Source organism: Apteryx rowi, unplaced genomic scaffold (assembly GCF_003343035.1).
Source record: "Apteryx rowi isolate R43461 unplaced genomic scaffold, aptRow1 scaffold_329, whole genome shotgun sequence".
Classification (NCBI taxonomy): domain Eukaryota; kingdom Metazoa; phylum Chordata; class Aves; order Apterygiformes; family Apterygidae; genus Apteryx; species Apteryx rowi.
In genome coordinates this window covers 108,861-130,527 of record NW_020449741.1, presented here as the reverse complement: position 1 = coordinate 130,527, position 21,667 = coordinate 108,861, and the positions used below count along the sequence as shown (strand labels likewise).

Below are 21,667 nucleotides of genomic sequence, written 5' to 3'. Positions count from 1 at the left end.
GTGTATCCCAGGTCCATAGTATTCAATCTGAAATATGTGCTCAGTGACATTAATGAGACAGCTTAGAAGAGAAACTAATGACCACGCTCCCCTGGCTGGGGTTCCAGATACAAGTGCAGCAATGTGAAGGAAATTTGCATTGCTCATTTTGTTTATTTTCCTCAGCTGGGAGGAGACTTTGGCTCTCCGGAGCTGGCAGTGTGGTCTCTGCATACACAAATGTTGCCAAGCATTAATTGACTTAGTCTGATCTGAGAGGAGCACTGATTCTTCCGTGTGTTTGCTCTCCTGAAGGCAAAGGAGCTCCATGAAATGGATGCTACATCCAGTCGTGTCTGGATCCTCACCAGTACCCTGTCAACAAGTAAAGTTGTAATCATTGATGCCAATCAGCCTGGTACAGTGGTGGACCAGTTCACTGTCTGCAATGCTCATGTGCTCTGCATCTCCAGCATCCCTGGTAAGTGGGGCCCAGGCCCTGGCTCTAGTCTGCACAGGGTCACCCACTCCACTGAGGAGTCACAAATAGCATCCTCACTTCAGAACTAACCCATGGAAGCTGCTCGGTTCAGTAGTGTCCCTCAAGACCGTAACTCAGATCTTGCCTTCTCGTAGGACTGTTCTGTGGAGATCTTGCTGAGCACTTAGTAAGTGGTTCCTTTGGCACATGCAGGACGGCTCTTGGGAGCAAGCCTTGCCCAGGTTTGGGAGGGCTCTGTAACTGGCCTGGATTTTGATGGCTAGGATGAGGGGACTCACCATGGTGCTGATTGATGCTGTGGTGCCTCCTTGGGGCTAGTGAGCTCCAAGGATCAGAATCTTCCGTCTGTATGGCTACCTCAGGAGTACTGCTACATTTAAATTAGCAGTGACTGCTAGATTTATGGGAGAATCTGTTCTTTGCCCTTCAGCGGCCAGTGAGAGTGATTATCCTCCAGGCGAGATCTTTCTGGAGGGAGATGTTAATCCTGAAGAGTCATCTGGAACAGATGGTGTCTTGGCAGGAATCACTCTGGTGGGCTGTGCGACCCGTTGCAACGTGCCACGAAGCAACTGCTCCTCACGTGGTGACACACCTGTGCTGGACAAGGGACAGAGTGAGTCTCTGGACATAAAACTTAGCAGTAGTCCAATTATAGCTCGTCCCATATGGGCTTATGGTCTTACAGCCTCATCCTCCTGACCCTGACTTAACAACTTCGTAGACCTCAAAAAGTTTCTTAACTCAATACAAGAACACCAAAGCCCCTTTGGTACTTTTCCCTTTAGAGCCCCTCTTTCTTCTCTGAGTGATCTGGATCCTGCAACTAGGTTGTGGGGCTGGCGGAGCAGAGTATTTTGGACAGGTGATATGTGCTTGCCCTGCTACATTTGCTTCTGTTCTCATTGCTTTCTTCTCTGAACCATGTCTTCTTGTTAAGTCAGTTAAGCCTATATGAAAAAATAAATAATGCTCTTACTGATTCCCTATTGCAGTGGACAACTTTGGTGAACTTCTCATGCTTTGCTAGTCATAGATTGTGCCTAACTTTAAAATAGTCTGTGTTTTCCTCAGACCAGAAAAGACTCTGGATAAACTGCTGTCTGTGATACAGGCTCAGGGTTTGATTGTATTGGGCAAGGAAAGATAAGTTAAAAATTGAAAGCCCTGTTTCTGTATAGCTAAATTCTATCTCAGTCCGCAGCCTGCTGTACATCTCGCAATGTTCCTTCTTTTTTAGGTGAAGTGGCTGCTGTCTGCAATGGAAAGATCAACCAGTCCCAGTCTACTGAGGAGGCAACAGAAGCTACCGAGGTACCAGAGAATGGTACAAGTGAGACAGAATCTGCTCAGGTCCGGCCTGGGCCACTCACAGAGCATGTGTTTACAGATCCAGTCCCTCCTCAGGCACCTCTTAGGCAGAACAGGTAGGCTGCCCATGTGCCAGTTTAGTTGTTTATGTGCTCTGTTTGTATAAACTCTCGATTAAGAGAGCCAGCCTGATTTTCTGATTTTCACAAAGTGTCCGACTCTTTTCACATTTGTGCCCACAGAGTATTACAGATGGGATGATAGGGAGAGGAAGAAATAAAATGAAAATAAACATGGTTCAGCCTGCAGCAGACTGTGTTGCAGCTTTTTAAGAGCAAATATTTGATCTCGCAATGTGAATGTAGACCTGCTGTTGAGACAGATCTTGCAAAGTACACTGTATTTAACGTTCTTACCAGAGGAACTTATCGATTCATGTGTAAATTTATTCTAGTAGTACCTCTAATGTGTTGTAAAGATAATAAAGAAAGCACATTCTCTACCCAAAAATTCGTAGACAATTGAGACTGAAGTGATGGGCTGGGAGCGCCAAGCAAGCAAGGTGAAAATTTTGGATAGAAACTGCTTTTAGAAAAGCAAATGCTACACATTAGCCCACTATGCTTTGAGGCTGGAAATGAACAGAGAAAATTCTGTTTATATAATGGTACTGCCAAATATTAAATTTGGCTATATAACTAGGAAGTACTTTCTAATTGTTTTGTGGGGGAAAAAGAAAATTTTGCAAATTGTAGATTCAGGAGTCAAGCAATTAAAAAACACTGAAGAGAAAGAAGCTATCTGTGTATACAATGTCCTTATCTACTTGTGCAGTTCCAGACTGTGAGCATAAATGGGAATTCTTTGCACTGCTATTAATAAAAGCATCTAAAAATGTTCTTTTCTCTCTTCAGTGAGAATGGGCAGCAGAAGACAGAGTCAAGCACAGCATTGCCAGATCAGGAATTGAATGGGGATGCCGCTGGGACTTGCACCAGTGCTGCCCCCACCATGTGGCTGGGAGCACAGAATGGCTGGTAGGTTCCCCAGGAGCTGGCAGAACTCTCTGTCACCTCGGATGTCCTCCGGGATCCACTTTCCAAGTCCTCACACCTCTAGTTCATTTTATGTTTCTGGAGTAGGTAAGCATCACTCATCATTGTTCTGAGCCCTCAGCTCGTCTTGGACACCATGATTTAATCTCACTTTGTGCATTCCTTTCTTACCAGAAAAAAAAATTCAAGCTCTGTCAGGCAGAAGGTGTGGGGCCTTGCTGCTAACGCTCCCTGATTTGTCCTTTCTTGCAGGCTTTATGTGCACTCTGCTGTATCCAACTGGAAGAAGTGTCTGCACTCAATAAAGCTGAAGGATTCTGTACTTAGCCTAGTGTAAGTGTGCACACTGAGGGACACTGAAGGATGAGGTTCAGTGCCTGTGCGATCGCTTCTTTGGTGAGGGTGGCACTTCTGTGTCATCTTTTTTCTTGCCCTTCTAAGGCACTGATATGTGAGGAAAGGTTTCCCAAGGTTTTGATTGATTAGGAAGCCTCATATGGAACAGCTTTCTCTCTCAATTGCAGACCTGACCCAGTTCAGTGAATAAGGTACTAAATGAGATTAGCAGTTCTGGGAGAAAATAAGTGGGAAGGAGAAGTGCAAAATTTCACAAGGGTGTAAATTAGGTGGAATTTGTTGAAATTGATGTAGTTCATAGTGTGAAGGAGAAGCTAAATTTAACAAGAAATTGATGGATTATGTTCTTATTACACAGAAGATAAAAAAAGGTATAACCCTTAGACCCTTACAGGATGTTCCTTCAAGGGCTAAATTGAACAGGAATTGTAGTGAGAACATAAAGGTGATTTGCATGGATGTCAGAAAGGATTTTTTAAGTACCTTACTTCTGCAGACTTTTATAAGTATTTACTTTTCTGTGATTTCAGGCATGTGAAAGGAAGGGTCCTTGTTGCTCTGGCAGATGGAACACTAGCCATATTCCACCGAGGAGAGGGTAAGAATCAACTTGATAAGAGAAAAACAAGCTGGCAGAAAGTGTGACAGGGTTTAAACGCTATACTGAGTCGAGGAAGAAAGGTGCCGGCTTGCCTGAATACAAATACATGCTTAAAATGAGTAGCTATTATACGCACATAAACCTTACCCTAAAACACTATAGGCATGTTTTTACACCATTTCATGGGACTTCCTGGACAAAAATATGTGTATATGTACTTTGTAGCATATGCAGAGTGAATACCACACTTCTAGGAAGTATTTGCCACAAAACAAATACGCTGTACAGTTGTTCGGGGCATATCTGATTAGTTTGATGCATTTGGACTATGTCAATGGTACTGTGCATTCACAGATCAATGGTACAGTGCGTGCACAGGGAGCTGCAAACAACTCAGATATATGATATCCAAGCAGATCATCTGCGCAGTGCAAATGAAATAGGCCTGTGGCTTCCCAGAGAAATTGGAGTCTGTATTAGGGTTGGAGTCGATCTGTCCAAATGCAGCAGACATAACTAAGATTTCAGGAAGTCTGGAAATCCCAGACAAGTAGACAGAACCCTCACATTGCACTTGGCCAGGATTTCTTGCTGTGAAAAAGATGTCTGAGTAATCTGTCATGCCTTAATCTTGTAATTTCAGTATAATTTTGAATTCTGTATTTCTTGTCCTCTTCACTAATGCAGATTTTATTTCCTTATAACCTTGACAGTTACAACCTGTTTTCATACTGTACAGCTTGTAGGAAGTTGCTAACTGTGACTAATCTTTGCATATTAAGAACTTATTTCTCAGTCATTCATTGACGTCTTTAAGTATAGTCAGGGTAGCAGTAAGTATAATCAGAATAGCTGTTTACACAGCAGACTGGAATACAAAGATTTCTGGTTTTGTGTAGTCTCTTTTTTGATTCAGCTTTTGTCATTGAATTCAAGCCTGACCATTCACATGGACAGAAGGTTCCCGTCAGAAATATGATAACGTTCATGACATAGAAACCACCTGTCTGCAGAGACACAGCATCTGTCTGGTAGTTAGAAAATAAGACCAAGAAAAGGGAGGTCTGATTCCTCATCCTGGTTCCATCACTTTGGGGAGATGATGTTGTTTGCCTTTAATATGAGGAAACCTCGCAGTAAGGATTGTAAGGTTCATTTCCTTATAAGTTTCCACATAGTCTTTTTAGGCTGTCTTTTTTCTTCCCCTGTTGGTTTTGTCATACTTGTTAGGGAAACCTGTTCCTTTCATTACAATAAAAGGATGTTTAAATTAGCCTGATTTGGAGAGCTTTCAGCCCACCAAACTAAGCTTTATTGTCATGTGTATGGTAAGTATAAGGCTTTGCCCCAACTAGTGTTATGGATTCATGGAAAGTTCACAGACATAAGCAAAATGCGCTTGAGTATTAGTTAAGCTTGTATAAATGGGTAGATGATAGATGATTCTGTTGTATACTGACATCTCATGAAGGATCCAATACAGCTTTCCCCAACTTGTTTTTTGCCTTAGATGGTCAGTGGGATCTCAGCAATTACCACCTAATGGACCTCGGTCACACTCACCATTCCATCCGCTGCATGGCTGTTGTGTATGACAGAGTCTGGTGTGGCTACAAGAACAAAATCCACGTCATCCAACCTAAGACAATGCAGATTGAGGTAAGAGAACAACTGTGTGTGTATGCATGCACATACATGATGTTGTATTTACTTCTAGCTGTTTTCTGCAGCAGTGTATGGAAGTGCAGAACCTCTGTGTTGTTATTGCTGACTGTAGGACCAGAACTGTCAGTCTGGGTCATCTCATGACCCAGTCTGCCAGAGGGGCACTTATTCCTTCCTCCCTTTGCAGAGCTTAAATCCTTAGATCAGTCTGAACTGAGCACTTCCTGTACCATTACTAGTGAGGCTGTAAGTCCACGTGCTGTACAAATGTTCATCTGTGCTCTACAACTGCCCTTCATATAAGGTCTAAGACTCCCTCATCTGTAGGCACTGTGGCACAACAAGAAAAATACACTTAGCAAACCTCAATGATCCCACATGCCCAAGGGAAAAAAGGAAGTTTAGAGCCTTTTTGCTGAAATATTTATTCAGTACCATGGTGTTGGTACAAAGCTGGATAACAGTGCTTTGAATAACTCTAATCAAAGGGAGAAGAAATGCTGATTCTGAAGTTCAAATCGAAATGCCAAGGCAGTTTGCTGATCTCCAGGCTTCATACTGGAGCTGTGTGTTTTCCTTTTCTACCAATCACCTTGTAAGCTCTTGATTCCTGTATTTTCTTCTTTCTGAAATGGTCTACAAAGACTGTAATAGTTCTGTCTATGAAGCAGCTGTGCAACACATCACTTCAAGCAAGGAATTTTCTTCATACTGTAGTGAACTTCTGAGGTCAGCCAGGAATTAATACATTTGCTCCAAAAACTTTGAAACCCAAACAARTGACCTCAGCTGAGCAAAATAGAGTATATGTCTAGATAATTGTAGACCGTTCATGAACTCATGTTGGTTCACCTATTTGGCATTTCAGAAATCCTTTGATGCTCACCCTCGGCGGGAGAGCCAGGTGCGACAGCTGGCGTGGATTGGAGACGGAGTATGGGTTTCTATTCGCCTGGACTCCACTCTAAGGCTTTACCATGCCCACAGCCATCAACATCTGCAGGATGTCGACATCGAGCCTTACGTCAGCAAGATGCTAGGTGAGGCAGTAGTGACTGTCAGTAAATGGTCCGTTGCTTACTGTGACCAGAGAGATGTCAATATTCATTAGCAGGCATTGCCCCGAGTCATATGCTTTTAACTGACTCTTCAATTCTCATGCATGCTTCCTAGGCACTGGAAAGCTGGGCTTCTCATTTGTACGGATTACAGCTCTGCTCATTGCTGGCAACCGCCTCTGGGTAGGGACAGGGAATGGCGTCGTCATCTCCATCCCATTGACGGAGAGTAAGTGACATTTCAGAGATTCTTCTGTGATCCCTCCAAATAACAGTGCTTTTGCTTGTTATTTATGCAGTATGGCAGATGGCTCTGGCAGGCTAATGCTTTCCAGACACTTTTACTCTGAACCTGCCATATTTTGATCATAGCAGCATTTGGAGAGAAGAGCCCTGACTATGAGCGACCCCAAACTTGGTTTAACACTTCCTTAATTATGGGATTAAACACTGAGTTGAATAGATTCAACCTGCCTAAAACCTAATAGATAATTGTTACTGTCCCCTTCAGTTCAGTTGAAGCAGCTTCCTCCTCAGGGGGCCAATGACACCTCTACCATCCATAAAGTCTTCTCTTGAGTGTGACCTTGACAGGACAAACAGATGTGAACTGACTCTATAGCTGCTGGAAAAGAGGAGAAATAAAGCTTTGGGAATAGTGGCAAGTCTCCAAAAGGAGGCTATGGGATGAGAAATCACCAGGAAGACCTCTGGGGGAATTTTGTGTTGGTGTAGACATCTAAACATCTCTGTGACAGTATTTTTCGGACTTAGGAAAGCTCCATTTAGTCAAATTAGGGCTCAGTTTTTATCAGTCAAGTAGAAATCAGTATTGAGCTAAATCTGACCTGGTGAGGAGACCTAGCAGTGGTAGTTAACAGGCAAGTCTCTACAGCAGGAAGGTTAATTGAAGCTCTCAGTAATCTTGTTCTGTACCTGCCAGTCAGAATCTAGGTCTTCTTTGCAGAAGGTTTGTTTCAGAGTTTAATGAAGGGAATATGCAGTTGCTTTCACTAGAAAGCAGCCAAATTTCCATTTTTCCAGCACTGCTGGCAGGCAAGCTGAGAAGCAAATGAGTGCTGTGCAAGGGGAGCAAACCTGTTGTAATCCTCCTGGAAGTGGGTGCTGAAATTGTCTCCTCTCAAGCTAGTGGAGCTGGAGATCACCAGGGCCGACACCAGGAAGTCAGTGACATAGTCCTCTCTGCGCATTGTAATCTCAGTGTCTCACTTCTGAATCCCTGTTTTAAAGCCCAATCTTTCTTGGGGCTGCTGTCATAATTCTGAGTTATGCTTGTTCCCTGCTGTAAACCAGTTGCATTATCCTTTGGGGCTTCTGTAAAAACGGTTCTGTAAAAAGTGGTTGGGATGCAGTAAGCTTTCACTAGCAATTTTAGCAATGGATCTTTGTGACCATGAACCCTCTCCTGTCTCAGATACTGCATCTGTCCTTGTAAGATAAGAGTAAGATGAGCAAGAGTAGTGTTGGTATAAATTGATCCTGAGCCTTTAGTTCCTGTTATGGTTTTGCTAGGTTTATACATTTCTGTTGCTCCCTGAATTTTCTCCCAGTAATCACCTTTTTCTTCTCTCCCATCCTGCCTATCTCTTCCCGTGCCCCTCTGTGTTCCCACTCCTTGCCTGTGCCTAGCTGTAGTCCTCCACCGAGGCCAACTCCTTGGGCTCCGGGGTAAGTTCATTGCCTCCTTCCTTCAGCTCTCACTCCTTTTGCACCCATTGACCTTTGCAGTCACTTTCCCACCCTTCCATCCTGCCATTCAGTTCTCTCCAGCCATTTCCCTTGTCACTCTCTCATTTTAAGTTCCAGAAAAGAGACCAGATGCAATAATGTAAATATCCTCATTCCCCATGGCTAAAAACATTTACATCCATCTCATCAGCCATGACATCTATTTTGTGTAAGAAGAGTACTTTACTCTTCCTCAGTAGTTCCCTTATTCTGGTAGGCCAGGTTTTGGATTGGGACTGGCTCTATCTATGCTGTAAAGTTTTCTTCAGTCAGCTATTTCCAGGAAGCAGGGGTAGACTGTCCACTGGGTCTTCCAAGGGTGCTTCTCCCATTAGTTTCCAGGCCAGTGACAGTAGCTGCTGTGGCACCTCCCAGCTGCGGATAATCAACCAAGACTCTTAACAAGAAGGACTTCTTTGAAAAATATTAAGAATTGCTTGCTTTTGTGCCAGTTAAGGCAGGGTCTTAGTTCACTGTTAAAATTTATGCTTAGGCTTACTCCAGCCTCTCCAGAGTCAGATATTTTTTCTCACTGGAAGACATTTCTGAGGCTGTCCAGGAGCATCATCAGCATGTGTCTCCTCCTTTTAAAGCATCTGATGCTGGTCACTGTCAGAAGCAAGATACTGAGCTAGAAGACCGAACTGCTAGTACCAGCCCTATCTCACAGTCAGATGAGAACATCCAAGTGTAGCTGCTCACAGCAAACCAAAGCACAAAGGTGCAGAAAGCTTTTGTTTTGGGGATCTTCCCTTTGCACACATTGACTCTCATTCTTCCATCCAAATATTTGTACATTGTCTCAGCATCCTGGCTTGAGCCTGCTAAGTAAGTCTTCTTTGTTTCTGAGGCACTTAGTAACTGAAATCCAGCCCATGTCAAAATACAGAATTACGGTCAATTAAGCAAGCAATTTAGTTCTCTCTGGAAATAAAAAATGAAGGCCTTGTGATTTTAATAGTATTTCTCTTTTACTGATGTGGGTGCATGTGAAAGGAAAGCATCTCCTATTCTGAGCCCTGAACACTTGTCTCTGTTCCCTGGTGAGTGGAAGCATTCATGTCAGTGCCTGGACCTGAAAGGTGCGGGCCCCTGAGCTCAACCTGAAATCCTTGAAAGTTGTGGATGGTGAATGTCTTTCAGGAGATGTTCATTGCTTGAGAAGCTCATCTTCTGGCATCAGGGCTAAATCGAGGACTAAGGAAGGACCGCTGCTCCATCCACAGCTGTGACATTTACTGGAGTGAGAGGCCTTCCCCAGCCACAGAGATGGCTTTCAGAAACCTGCATGCCGATAGTTTGGCATTAGCAAAGGACTTGACTTGGAAACTGAGCAGCTTTACTGATCCAGAAAATAGCAGTAATTCTCCAAGTGCATGAAGGACAAAAGCCCTTAATGTGTCATGGGGGCAGTGAACACCTTTGGTTACCCCACTGAGTATGAAAGACCAAGGTTGATCCCTAGGACAGTAAGTAATTTCTGAAGGTTGGACAGAATTGCTGCCAGAAGAGGCCTTTACTGGGACAACCTAGAGACCTTGTGTCTGGTGTGCTTTAGGGTCATTCTTGCCCACCACCTCCAGGGATGTGTACCTCATTAGTAGCCAAATATTAAATTTGATGAGAAATGTAGTTTGTTATCATGAGTAGGCGTTACCCAACCCAACAGGGAGAAGGACTATATAGTCTAGTGTCGTTTCCTGTATCGCCTCCCTTACACAAGACCTTTAGAGACCTGCACCTCTAAAGGTTTTCCTTCATGTCTCTTGAATGTTCTCTTTGGTTGAGTCCCTTCTGTAAATAGGACCAAAGCTGTCACTTACAATGTTCCTCCTCCCTGTTCTCAGCCAACAAAACCTCACCGACCTCTGGAGAGGGCAGCCGCTCTGGTGGAGTCATCCACGTGTACGGCGATGACAACAGCGACAAATCTGCCAGCAGTTTCATTCCTTATTGCTCCATGGCCCAGGCACAACTCTGTTTCCATGGCCACCGTGATGCTGTCAAGTTCTTCGTTTCAGTGCCTGGTAAGGAAGAGCACATCCCTTCCTCGTGCAGAGTCTTGTACTGTCATCTGCTCAGTGGCAGGAGCTGGAGCTGCTCGGCAGCAGAAGGCTGTCAGCATCATTTCGATCTCCTGCAGATCACCGTGACTCAGACACTGGTAGTTTAGACTGTAATGTCTTCCAGATTTCACCAGCAGAAGGGATTGACCTGTCTAGTGGAGTCTGTGTAATTGTGCTAAGTGCATGGGGCTTGAGCAAAGGCACTGACAGCACCTCCCTCCTGTTCCAGGCAATGTTCTAGCGACCCTGAATGGGAGCGTGTTGGATAGCCCCTCGGAGAACCCCAGCACAGCAGCCACCGAGACTGAGGGGCAGAAGCTGAAGAACGTCCTGGTGCTGAGCGGAGGAGAAGGGTACATCGATTTCCGGATTGGTGAGTGCCTGTGGTGGGAGGCGTCTGGGACAGGAGGAGGTGCAGGGCCACAGCACTGGAGAGAGGGAACACTGCTGTGGGGAGAGAAATCTGAAAAGCGAGGCTGCTTGCTTCTCCTGCATCCTGCTGCTGGGGCAGATAGCAGGCATTTCCTTGCACAACATAAGGCTGCCAAACTCTGCCCCTGTCTGTGCCTGTGCTACCACACAGGCTGCAATAATGGCTCTGAAAAGAATAAAATGCTGTACCAGCAGCTCCAAACACTGCTGTCCCGCTGTGGTCACTTGCGCCACTCTAGGGCATTCTGTGTCGTAAACATTGACTTCCCCAAACTGAATAGGGCTGGGTTTGCCTACTCCTGGAGGTAGTTTGTTCCATTTATACAGGCTTGCTTCAGAAAAGCACCCTGTGGTTATAAAGCTCCTCCAGGCATAAAGGGAGGTTTCAGCTCGTGCTGTTTGTAATCAGACTGCAGAGATCGTGTAGCAGGGATATTAGCCTCTTGTGAAGGATTCCAGGGCAGTGTAAATTTGGGTTCTGCTTCCCACCTTCTTTACTCTCTGTTTTCTCTCCTCAGGGGATGGAGAAGATGATGAGACGGAAGAGAATGCAGGAGATGCCACCCAGGTGAAGCCAGTACTTTCCAAGGCTGAAAGGAGCCACATTATCGTGTGGCAAGTATCATATATCCCTGAGTGAGAATTTTTCCTTTCCTACCAATGTAAGTCTCCCTCCTCCCACCTGAATGCCAAGATGTACATACAGAACTCCTGCATTATACCTACTGCTGGAAACCAACCCCAGACAACTGCAACGGCTCCTGCCTTGGACTGTGACCCCCTTCTAACCTCTGAACTTGCAGCTTTCATCTTGGGCCTGTGCGCTTTCTCCGTGGTTGGATTGTTGTTCTGCTCTGGAGCTGGCGTCTACAAGGAGAGAAATGGCAGCTCATTGATGAAGTGAAGCTTGGAGCCAGAACGGTGCAAACCCTTTGCCCAGGGCCCGGGAGCTGGGAGCTGGATAGGTGGCGCAGGTTCTCCAGCAGGTTGCCTCACTCCCATCTGCATGAGAAGCAGTACGTCACCCCAGCGTCCCCCACCAAAGCTGCGATGGTGAATCACAACTCTCTAGCACCTCGGCAGAAATCCTTTCTAGTTCACCAGTGGAATTTCCACCTTACCCACTCTGCATAGGGTACACCTAAGCACAGAATAATATCCCATGGACTGAGAGCAGCCAGGACCAAGCCCAAGCCAGGAACCTTCAACAGAAAGGAGTGTCAAGGTTTCAGAATTACTTCTGCTGTTTGGCTGGAGAGGGTAACAGTGTCATGAACAGTTACTGTGGGGAACGCATTCTCTGTACATGCAAATGGAAGGTCTCCCTCTTCTTCTGCTGCTGTTGTCTTAGCAGTAGTGTTCTGAGTGACTGTGTGCCCAGGGAGGGCTGTTCGGTAGGGTCAGATGGAAGATGGGTGTTTTATGGCAGAGGCCACAGGGGCTTTGGAATCTGCAGTAGCAAAAGGGTACTGGAACCTTGTTAGTTAGAGAACAGAAAAGTCAGCAGTACTTTTAACTCTCCCTTACAAAACTGCCAGGTAGGAAAAGACTCTTGAGTTCATTCTTTTTATGAGCCTGAGAAATTCAGTGAGAAAGCTAGCTCTGTATAGTGTTTGTTGGCTTTTAAAACACAGGCGAGGGCAGAATACATTGATGAGCTGTGGTTCTGTGTTAATGCAGTGAAGTTACCTCGACTCATAAGGATGTGTCCCCTTCTGGGAACTGCTGGTGTTCAGCATGGAGGAGATGTCTGTTTTCCTTCACACCGTAGCTGTGAGGTTAGGAAGGACTGTGTAGGTGCAGTCAAGGTATAGAAAGGCTGTGTCTTGCCTGAGGTCACGCAAAAAGGAATGAGGCCAGGTCTCCTGACCTCTTTACCTAACGTGACAAGCACTGACTGGCCTTGCTACTGGTCAAAAAGCTGGAAATGTCTGACTCCTGAAAAGAATGATGACCCCTGAGAGAAATGCTGACCACCCTACTTGTGTAAGCGGTACTGTGGGATTGCAGGAGCGTGTCCTGCTTGCAGGAGAAGCAGCAAGAAGTGGGGCCAGCAAGAGCAGTTTTAGGCTACAATGCTAGCTCCGGATACAGAGGTAAGATTTGTCCAACACACACTTCACTTCCTTTCTGACAGTGGAAACAGTCCTGTCTCCAGAAGGGCAAGTCCTGCTTCCCTGCAGCACTCCCTTCTGGATGTGCAGGACTAGAGTGAGCAGCAGTTGTTAGCAGTGGATTTGGTGGTCCTGTTTCTTCCCTGAGCTGGGCAGCAGTCTGGGGCTCACAGATATATCTTTGTGCCAGCATGGCACGGCAGTGTCCAGATTTAGCAGCGCTGAAGTGCTTTTTGGGTCCACAGTTCAGAGAAAGGCTGGGGCACACACATTGCCTCCAAGGAGGCAAGGATACGTATCCAGAGAACAGAGGCCTCAGCCACCAAATTCACAGGAGCAGTGTTGCCTTGTGCTGCCTGTGAGCAGCGCTGGCTTACACTCACATCACTCCTTGTAGAGTGAGGCAGGTAACCAGCAGGATAGGCGTTCTCCAGCCACCAGCATGCCAGGCTCTGTGGCTGCCGTTTGGCTGAGGAATTTTTTTGAGCAGCCCGCTTGTGTGCAGCGGGAACCTCTGGGGACGCTTCACTGGGCGCTGCTGACTGGGCCAGTCTTGTTCTGCTGCCACTTTCCCAAAATGCTTTCTGCTAGGATGGGCTCTTTGAGTTGCAATACAGAGTGCAGAAGGGGTAACAAGAAGGTAGACGTTTCGACAGCAGATTCCACAAACATCTAACAGTTCATGCCAAGTAAACTTCATAATTTGGACTAACTTAAGGGGAAAAAAAGCCCTAGTAGGACCCATTCCTTAGCTTTATAGAACTTTCCATATGAAAATACAGAAGTGTAATACTGTTACCTCTTACTGTTTGTTCTGTATCTGGTTTTAGAAGTCACAGTGACACTACCTGTCACCTGTTACCCACCAGTCCCTGGCGACATAAGGAAATAGGTCTGAGGCCTCTACCAACAGGTTCCTTTCCAGTTTGATGCATATTTTCCTCCAAGAGAAGCACATGTTTAAAAGGGGGCAGCTACAGCTAAGTAAAACCAGCCTCTGCTGTCACACTCCTATCAGCATTTGGTGGCTACTGGGCAGCAAGGTGAAGAGCTGACTGGCTTCAACACACTTCCCTGTCATATCTCCACTGTGATGTATGTAAAGTATCTTGTATGTTACAAAAGGATTTTAAAAAGTGTCTTAAGGCCTGTAAACTCCGCTGTTTGGTCAGAAGATGGCATTCTGTAAAGAGACTGCTGTATGAATACGTTCCCATGCTTCGTCCCCTATGCTATCAAACAATGAACCATATCTGTTCTGTATGTAATAAATGTGTTAACATCAGCAAGTGCCAGTGTGTTGTGTTTCAGGCACTGGGCTTTCTGCTCAGCTTGTAGCGAGGCTTTTAAAAGGATTGGTGTGGCTGTCAGCTCAAATGTTCACTATTTAGCTACTGGCTATCTACAGCTGTCCTTGGTGGGGGGTCCTCTTCAGAGGAGACCCCAGGGTCAACACGAGTCTCAGCTTTCAGAGCTCAAGTTGCCAATGTCCCCTAGATGGTACTTGACAGGGCTCATAGGAATCAATGATGCTCAGCAATCCTGCCTTCAGGATGCCGAGTCCATCCACTTGTCTGTTCCTCTTAGTCCCGGTAGCATTTAGACAAGTTCATACCTATTCTATAGAAGTTAATTAACTCAAGGAATGTACGCAGCTATAATAGATAAGGGGTAACAGGAAAGTAGTGAAAATTATTGTGAATAAGGCTATAAATAGCAACATTGCCCATTGTCAGGCTTTAAAATGAGTTGCAGCAAGCAGGTTCCCTTGCCATTAGCTTCCTAAATGATTTTAATGTCTTGACAAGCCATGGCTGCTTCCTCATTAGTTGCATTGCCTGTGCATCCCTCGGGCACGCAAGGAAAATTGCAGCTAGCAGCACATTGCAGTATCAATAAAATATGTCATTCAGTGCAGCAGCTTTGAGGACGGAGTGCTCAGCTCACATCCCTTTTAACGCACCACTCTGCCAGCACTGGCCCAAATTGGCCACCATCCTCTCCACCCTCCCAATCCCTGCAGAGAATAACCAGTGGAAGACTTCAATGTTTATTATTAAGAAAAAGCAAACAGCTAAGTGTTACAGGACCAAACTGACTCTGTAATGGATGTGGAGTTGTAGACAAACATGACAAACTGGGGCTGTGTGGCTTTACAGAAGTGTGTCCCAAAAGGGAACCTCCGAGATCAAAGAAGGGTCTCTCAAGACATCCCAGGGCTTGGTGCTAAGAGTCTACAGGTGTCAGAGCCCTGATGGCACCAACTGACCATGACTGCCCTGACCAGCCCCATCTGCCCCTTTCCTGCCCCCGCCCATGGCCCAGGAGCCCCATGTAAGCACAGAAGCAGTTTGGGCATCTGGGCTTCAACATCCCGCTGGCCTGCAAGCAGTAGGTTCCCAAGTCACTGCAGCAATGTGTGTGAGCAGAGAGGCAGGTACCATCCCATGGATTCACCAGCTGCCAGCAGAAACCGGCACCAAGAAGCAGCTGAGCTCCCTTACAGGGCTTGGTTTATGCCAGGCCACAGGTGCACGAGAGGCCACAGCAGCAGCCCCAGGGATCACTCAGGGATCCTCCTCTCAGCTACACCAGCAGGAACACAGCCCCAGGCTGTTCGTCCTGGCCTGACACCCACCTCCAGCGTGACACAGCAACTCTGCCAGTGAAATAACTGTGGCTGGGCTGGACTAGAGCAGGACTAGTGCCCAGCGTGCTGCAACCAGTCCCCTCACCCAAGCTCCGGCTTGGGGAGCCTTACACACAAGACAGCAGAAGAGAAGAAAGAGGCTTTATTGGCACTGTTGCTTTACATTTGTTTTTTCACTCTGCAAAAAGCACACCCTTGCAGAGCTGTATCGACTGAGCCCCTCAGCGACACAGCTGTGAAGCCCAAATGTGCCTTTGCCTCCAGATCTCCCATCAGTGACCCTGTGCGATTTGTGCTTCCATGATTTAATACAAGCACATCATGTTCTCAGTCAGGATTTTTGGGGATCCCCTACGAAGCCATTGCATGGTACAGTAACATGAGGAAAACCCCATCCAGAACTGCTTCCATTAAAGCAATGGGATGTAACAGTATTAAAAATACATTCTCAGTTCGGTGCAGCTGAGGTGAAAAGCCTGTTTCAAGCACAGGGTCGCACTAGTGAGCATTGCTAAGGCAGTATGTTCTTTCCTCCTTCCTTCAGCTTTTTGGCAGTTAGGAAAAATCCCATTCTGTTCGTTGGTGATTTTTGCATTTCCTGTGTCATTATTATCAAGTATACTGAACTCAGGTCTTTCTTTTACAGTCAAATGCCTTTGGTTTCCAGGTATGCAGTTTGCTTATTCTGGCTAGGGTCCGAGGAGACACCTTGAAGAAATCTCCCCCAATGGCATGGTGTAATAACAAGTAAGTGTCAGAGTGACTAACCTAAGAGCAACTCTAGAGGCTGCACTAAGGAGTTATGTTTTTGCACCTTTCACCACAACATACTCCACTGAAATGAGGGGTAGTTTGCTACTGGCTTCAAATAGTAAGAGCTAATCCTACCTACTTCACATCACTAGAATTAAAGTTTCTCTCCTCTCCTGATGGCCATCTCTGGGAATAACACTTACTATCTAAAGTCGTGTTCCTCCCATGTTGTTCATTGCTATCATATGTAACTCGGATGAATCTGCACCGGTTAGGAAGGGTCTGATAAGATAAAGGCTCTGCACTTGGACCTCAACCAACCGTGTGGATGATCTCCATGCGGGGCGGGGGGGAATCAAGCTATTTTCTTAGAAGTATGCTACAGATGTAAGAACTCATTTATTCTGCTAGGTTTGCACACAGCTCTGAAATAAGGAGATATCCTTACATCAGCTTTCTGTGATTTAAATAGGACCTAAATTATCTGACAAGCGTTCTTAAAAAAAACCCCTCATTTTCAGGCTCTAAAGGGAACCGTGCTCCAAAGAATTGTAGCTGAATGACAGGAGCTATGAATTCAGAGAATATACAGAGAACCAAGAAGGTCCCTCTGGTGACAGATTGAAATTAAGAAAAAAAATCTGCATGGATCTGCATCTTCCCTTTCAGAAGAGGTCACTGTATGGTCCTGGGGAGAAAGTGAAGTGAGAAAACCTGGATGTGCCATACAACAGTGGGCAAATGTGCCTTCTGTAAGAAGTTGATGTGCTTCTAACACACAGCAAGAGCATATGGGAAGCTCAGGTCACACAACAAGTCTTTATACTGGCGTCCCTGCAGCTTTTTGCTTTGCAACCCGAAGGCGAGAAGCCATGACCTTCTCCAGATCAATCATCGGCTCCTCTGTGATTGGTTTTCCCTCTTTCTGCCATTGAGCAAGGATCATGGCTCGGAGCAGAGGCGGGTATGGAAGGTACCGAATGGTCTCTTCTGGCACTGGGGTGAATTTCTTGAAGGCCTCCTCCTCATGCTTGGGCACCATTCGCCAGTCATGGTACATGACTTTGTCGATCTCTCTCACTTCTTCTTCAGTTTTGCCTGAGAAAAAGAAGATGAACACCAGTGGACAACGCTATCAGCAACAAACTCCCTCCAGGAAATGCAGCAAGCGCAGGCTCTCCAGTATCGCTGTTGCTATAACTGGCAATAGCAAAGGAGATTTTGAAAGGATCACACAGTATTTTCACTGCTATACTGCAGGATCCCACTTCTGCCCATGGAAATTAAAACAGAAACAGACTGAAAAGACTACAAGCAAGTTGCTCTAATTCTATGGTTGACTTCCTCTTTTAATTTAAAAAGTCACTTCATCTCTCACTGATTTAGTTTCCATGGTTGAAGAATAAGAGTAATTTCTCCCTACAGTAATGAAAGTTCCCTGGGAAGCTTAATGATATATATATATAAATGTATATATATAAACTTCAAAAGCTTTCAATAAAGTGTTTCAGAAACTAATAAAAACATTCATATCGCTAATATTAAGCTAATATTAGGCTTTAAAAAAAAGGCAAATTCCCCCATCTAACTCCAAGTGTGTGCAATGCCAGTTTACTTGCCAACATGGCTGTTTTACTGATGATTTTACCCAGAATATCCTCGTGCTTTCATTCTATGTCTTGCCTTTGAAGTTTAGGGATGGAAGGCAACTCTGTCACCTCACCTAATCCTCTGTCAGTGCAGTGTCTTTTCCCATTGTCAGTCTACACTGGCTCTCCCACAATATTCTTGGAAATGTATTCTATGACAGCTACATCCCGCCATTAGAAACTAAACTATGGAGAATTTCTTTTCTCATTAACAAAGTTAAGAAAAACAAAACTTCCCAAATGGGAGGGTCATGGTTCTCCTGCAGCTCACCGTACCCTGCACTTTATTCTCTGGTTTTGCTTATGAATGTTTTCTCTTAAGCTTTTTTGTGAAAGAAAGCAAGTTGTTTTTACCTCTGAAGGTCAGATATCCCCACGCTTTTCCATGATCCATATTCTGCAAAGAAAATAAGAATTGGTTGCGGGCAGTGACAGACGTTACTTGCCACAGAAAGAGGAGGCTCAGCTAGGAGCGGTGCTCTACCTCGGCCGTGTAGTCCACCTTGACCTTGGTGATGACCCAGTAGCAGGGCTCGTCGTGCTGCCAGAGCCAGGACTTGCGGGTGACCACGCGGCCCACGCCGAAGAGCGGCAGGCGGCAGAGCAGCGTGAAGAGGCGGTTCTCGTTGCGCACGTCCTCCCAGGCCAGCACCGGCAGCCGCTTCTGCGTCAGCGGCCGCCGCATGGTCTCGTAGTCCAGGGCGAAGCGCTGCGAGTCCCGCGGCCGGTTCTTCAGCGCCCGGTACTCGCGGATCTTCTTCGCCATGGCGGCGATGGGCCGGTACAGCTTCTTGCGGGCCATGGCGCCTGCCTGCCGGGCCGCCCTGAGCCGAGCCGAGCCGAGCCGAGCCGCCGGGTCCTGGCCGCGCCGCGCTGCCCCTCAGGCCGCCTCAGCGCCCGGCAGCTTCCGGTGCCGCCCGCGCGCCGTCCCGCCCCGCCCGGAAGCGCTGCGGCCTGGCGGCTCCCGCGCGGGGGGGTGGTGGCAGCGGAACGCTTGTGCCGCTGCTGAGGAACCCGCGGGCCCCCGGCCGGGCCGGGCCGAGCGGCTGCGGGCGGCGGGGGGACTTGGAGCCGGCGCCTCGCCTCGCCTCTCCCCGGGCCCGGCTCCGGCCCCGGCCCCGCGTTACGGCCGGGGGCACGGCCTCCGCTCATGCCGGGGGCGAGCCGAGGCTCCCTGGGCCCTCCCGTCGCGGCAAGTACCTTCCGGCACTGCTCTTTTGAAGCAAGGCAGCGGTTCGTTTTTCAAGCTGGTCGCTGATCTGGGCAGCTTCCTTTTCACCTGTGCAGCTGAGCGCACCCTGGGCCTCCTGTCTTCCTGAACCACTTTCTGCATCAGTCCTCAACCCTCCACCGAACAGGCTTTCTCTGCGCATGCTTTCAAATCCCCTCCTTCCAGCTGCTCTCATATTCTTTATGAGCCACCTCACTAACTGCCCTACCTACAACATTAAGTTCTGTTCTGAACCTGGCTTATTGCATGTATTACCTATCAACAGTTGGTTGCTGTTAAAAACAGCTCTAACAGGAGCAAACACGAGGTACAGTTGGATTACTGACACGGGAGTGCTACGCGCTTCATATGGAAGTGGAAAGGTCCTGCAAGACCCCTCACTGTTCATTGTGGGCATGAGTCAAGACTGAAACATCTGGGCCTTCAGAGACACTTTTTAGCAATGCTGTTACATTTTAATACATTAGACAGTCTCTTTTGATCAGCATGTTGCTGTTGTCAAGATAGATTTTAATTACTGAAGACAACATTCATCAATTTCAAGCCCTTCTTTAAACCACGAAGAAGGAAACTTTCAAAAACATGGAGTAATCATTCAGGTAGATTTCTCATTGCTTTTTTAGGGAGAATAAGACAAAGGTTAAAAGTCCAAGGCCAGAGTGCAAGGTCAGAGTCAGAAACTGAACCAAGGCCCGAATTCAGGTCTTTTAACTCCATCTACCAGAACCAGACAAACTCCCCTGGCAAGAACTGCTCTGACAGCAGTGCCCTGATGCAACACATGAGCATATGGTCAAGAATCAGTGACTGCGTTACAGATTTCAGTAGGAAACTGCACAGGTTTGGCTATAGTAGCCCCTGGATTATGGCCACAGACTGGTAAATTAAACCCATCATGTTAGAGGTTTTTTTCCTAAATGCCATATCTTATACAGAAAGAAACCTCTCCATTCTGCTAATGCCTTAGAGACCTTTATTAAAGATGTTCAGGCATAGAAACCAGCTTCTGTCAGCAGTCAACCACAATCAATGTTTGGGAGAAAAAGAGGTTGGCAGGGGTTGGATGGCAAAACAAATCAAGTAACACACCTCAGTTTTAAAAGGCTGTTACTTCTCTTAAAACATGGACTTTTCTCCTAATATAGTGCAACTCTCTTGAAAAGGAGAGAGGGGTTGTAACATGGAAGACAGATCTGATTAAGTAAGTTGATAACACTGGTTTAGAATGAGATACGTGCCTTCAGTTCACCCAGCTGTGGGAGAAACAGAGCAGAGAAGGTAAAGCAGCTATTACAGGGCACAGAGCAGGTAACATGCATGGCTGTGAAGCACTGAGAAAGCCCCAAGCTCTAGCCTTTCAAGGCACCTGTTTGCAGGTTTCTGTGGGGGCACAGAGAGGAAGAAGACATATGGATGGTTGAAAAATTGTGAAATGAGTTTAGTCAGAAGAACAGAAAGGAAGGGTAATGGCAAAACACGTCAAGTCATCAGGAAAAAATAAGGCAATACTTTAAAACTGGCAGCTAGAGACAGAGCATCTCCTGACTCCTACAGCAGTAGAGAGTGCAAAACATGTTCTGAAACTCATCACCTCGCAGTTCTGCTAGTCAGCCACATGGGTCACTGGGGATACAAGTGCAGTTCACAAATGACTTTCAGTATCCATAGACACTGAGGAGAAGAGTCTGGGCATGGTGGCAGCAAGTTGTCTCTGGTAGCAATAGCTTTCTTTGGTATAACAGGGAGTTTCCAGGGCAGTCACAGGCATTTCATGGAGCGAGGATGAAAGGATCAGATTTCTAGCACTCCCTCATCTCATCAATGGCTCACCTCTGCCAAGCAAAGCCAAACATGCCCCCACCCGAGAGCACTGGCAGAGCAGAAGCGACCCACTGACAGTGCAACCACTTACCCTGAAGTGCTCAGCACAAAGTTCTCCTGCTTGATCGTTCCTTCTGAGCCACTCACCGGCAGAGCAAACCTGTGAGAAGCCTCCTGCCCAAGGGAGAGGACAGTGTAAGCGCTGGAGTGTCCAAACCCAGAACAAAGACAACACGGGAACAGAAGAAAAAAGCCTAGGGAGCAGTCTAACACAGCACAGTCATGTTTGCAAGTCTCCAGCGACCTGCCCAGCAAAAATAGAGCAGGACAAAGATTTCCCTCATTCTTATGCGGGAGCAAGCTGAGCACAGTGGAAGGCTCAGTTTGCTTCACCACAAAGCTGTAGGAAAGCAGCAGGAAATTCACTGTTACAGCTCAGGCCCCTGGAATCAGACAGTGATGTTAGTGCCCACACGCAAGCCGCAGGAATCACTGAACTTTGCACAGCAGGAAATTCACTTTACGCAGCCCAGGACGTACATGGCCTTCAGACTGCCGGTGCACAGCCCCGCTCTCAGTGAAACAACTGGCCTGGAACTACAGTGCAAAAGCAATTGGTCTTTTATACACGAGATAACTCTCAAACGAAAATGAGACCCCCGGCTGGTTTTACT

At 46.6% G+C, this 21,667-nt stretch overlaps 2 protein-coding genes across 5 annotated transcripts in view; one reads left to right on the top strand and one right to left on the bottom strand.

Moving 5' to 3' along the window:
* The window catches only part of MAPK8IP3 (mitogen-activated protein kinase 8 interacting protein 3), a 64,975-nt gene extending 50,801 nt beyond the window's left edge, over positions 1–14,174 (top strand). For all 4 annotated transcript variants that reach the window (XM_026071591.1, XM_026071592.1, XM_026071593.1 and 1 more), the window contains 13 exons: positions 295–460; positions 912–1,097; positions 1,722–1,908; positions 2,707–2,829; positions 3,100–3,180; positions 3,735–3,802; positions 5,316–5,464; positions 6,339–6,510; positions 6,644–6,757; positions 8,179–8,217; positions 10,125–10,304; positions 10,573–10,716; positions 11,294–14,174. In XM_026071591.1, coding sequence (XP_025927376.1) covers positions 295–460; positions 912–1,097; positions 1,722–1,908; positions 2,707–2,829; positions 3,100–3,180; positions 3,735–3,802; positions 5,316–5,464; positions 6,339–6,510; positions 6,644–6,757; positions 8,179–8,217; positions 10,125–10,304; positions 10,573–10,716; positions 11,294–11,415 — 1,731 coding nt within the window. In that variant the 3' untranslated portion in view covers positions 11,416–14,174. The remainder of the gene's footprint in view (positions 1–294; positions 461–911; positions 1,098–1,721; positions 1,909–2,706; positions 2,830–3,099; positions 3,181–3,734; positions 3,803–5,315; positions 5,465–6,338; positions 6,511–6,643; positions 6,758–8,178; positions 8,218–10,124; positions 10,305–10,572; positions 10,717–11,293) is intronic.
* Positions 14,175–15,665: 1,491 nt separating this feature from the next.
* Positions 15,666–18,808, bottom strand: MRPS34 (mitochondrial ribosomal protein S34). Its single transcript, XM_026071595.1, has 3 exons — positions 18,426–18,808; positions 18,296–18,338; positions 15,666–17,390 (listed from the first exon to the last, which is right to left on the bottom strand). Exons 1-3 carry the CDS (start codon positions 18,741–18,743, stop codon positions 17,113–17,115), a joined length of 639 nt encoding a protein of 212 aa, XP_025927380.1. The 5' UTR covers positions 18,744–18,808; the 3' UTR covers positions 15,666–17,112.
* Between the last annotated feature and the right edge of the window lie 2,859 nt (positions 18,809–21,667).

Excerpts from the sequence above, each read along its gene's own strand:
- MRPS34 (XM_026071595.1), bottom strand. The coding sequence starts at position 18,743 with ATGGCCCGCAAGAAGCTGTACCGGCCCATCGCCGCCATGGCGAAGAAG. Across the intron at positions 18,339-18,425 it reads AGGTGGACTACACGGCCGAG|AATATGGATCATGGAAAAGC; the intron begins GTAGAGCACCGC and ends TTTTCTTTGCAG. Across the intron at positions 17,391-18,295 it reads GGGATATCTGACCTTCAGAG|GCAAAACTGAAGAAGAAGTG; the intron begins GTAAAAACAACT and ends TCTTTTTCTCAG.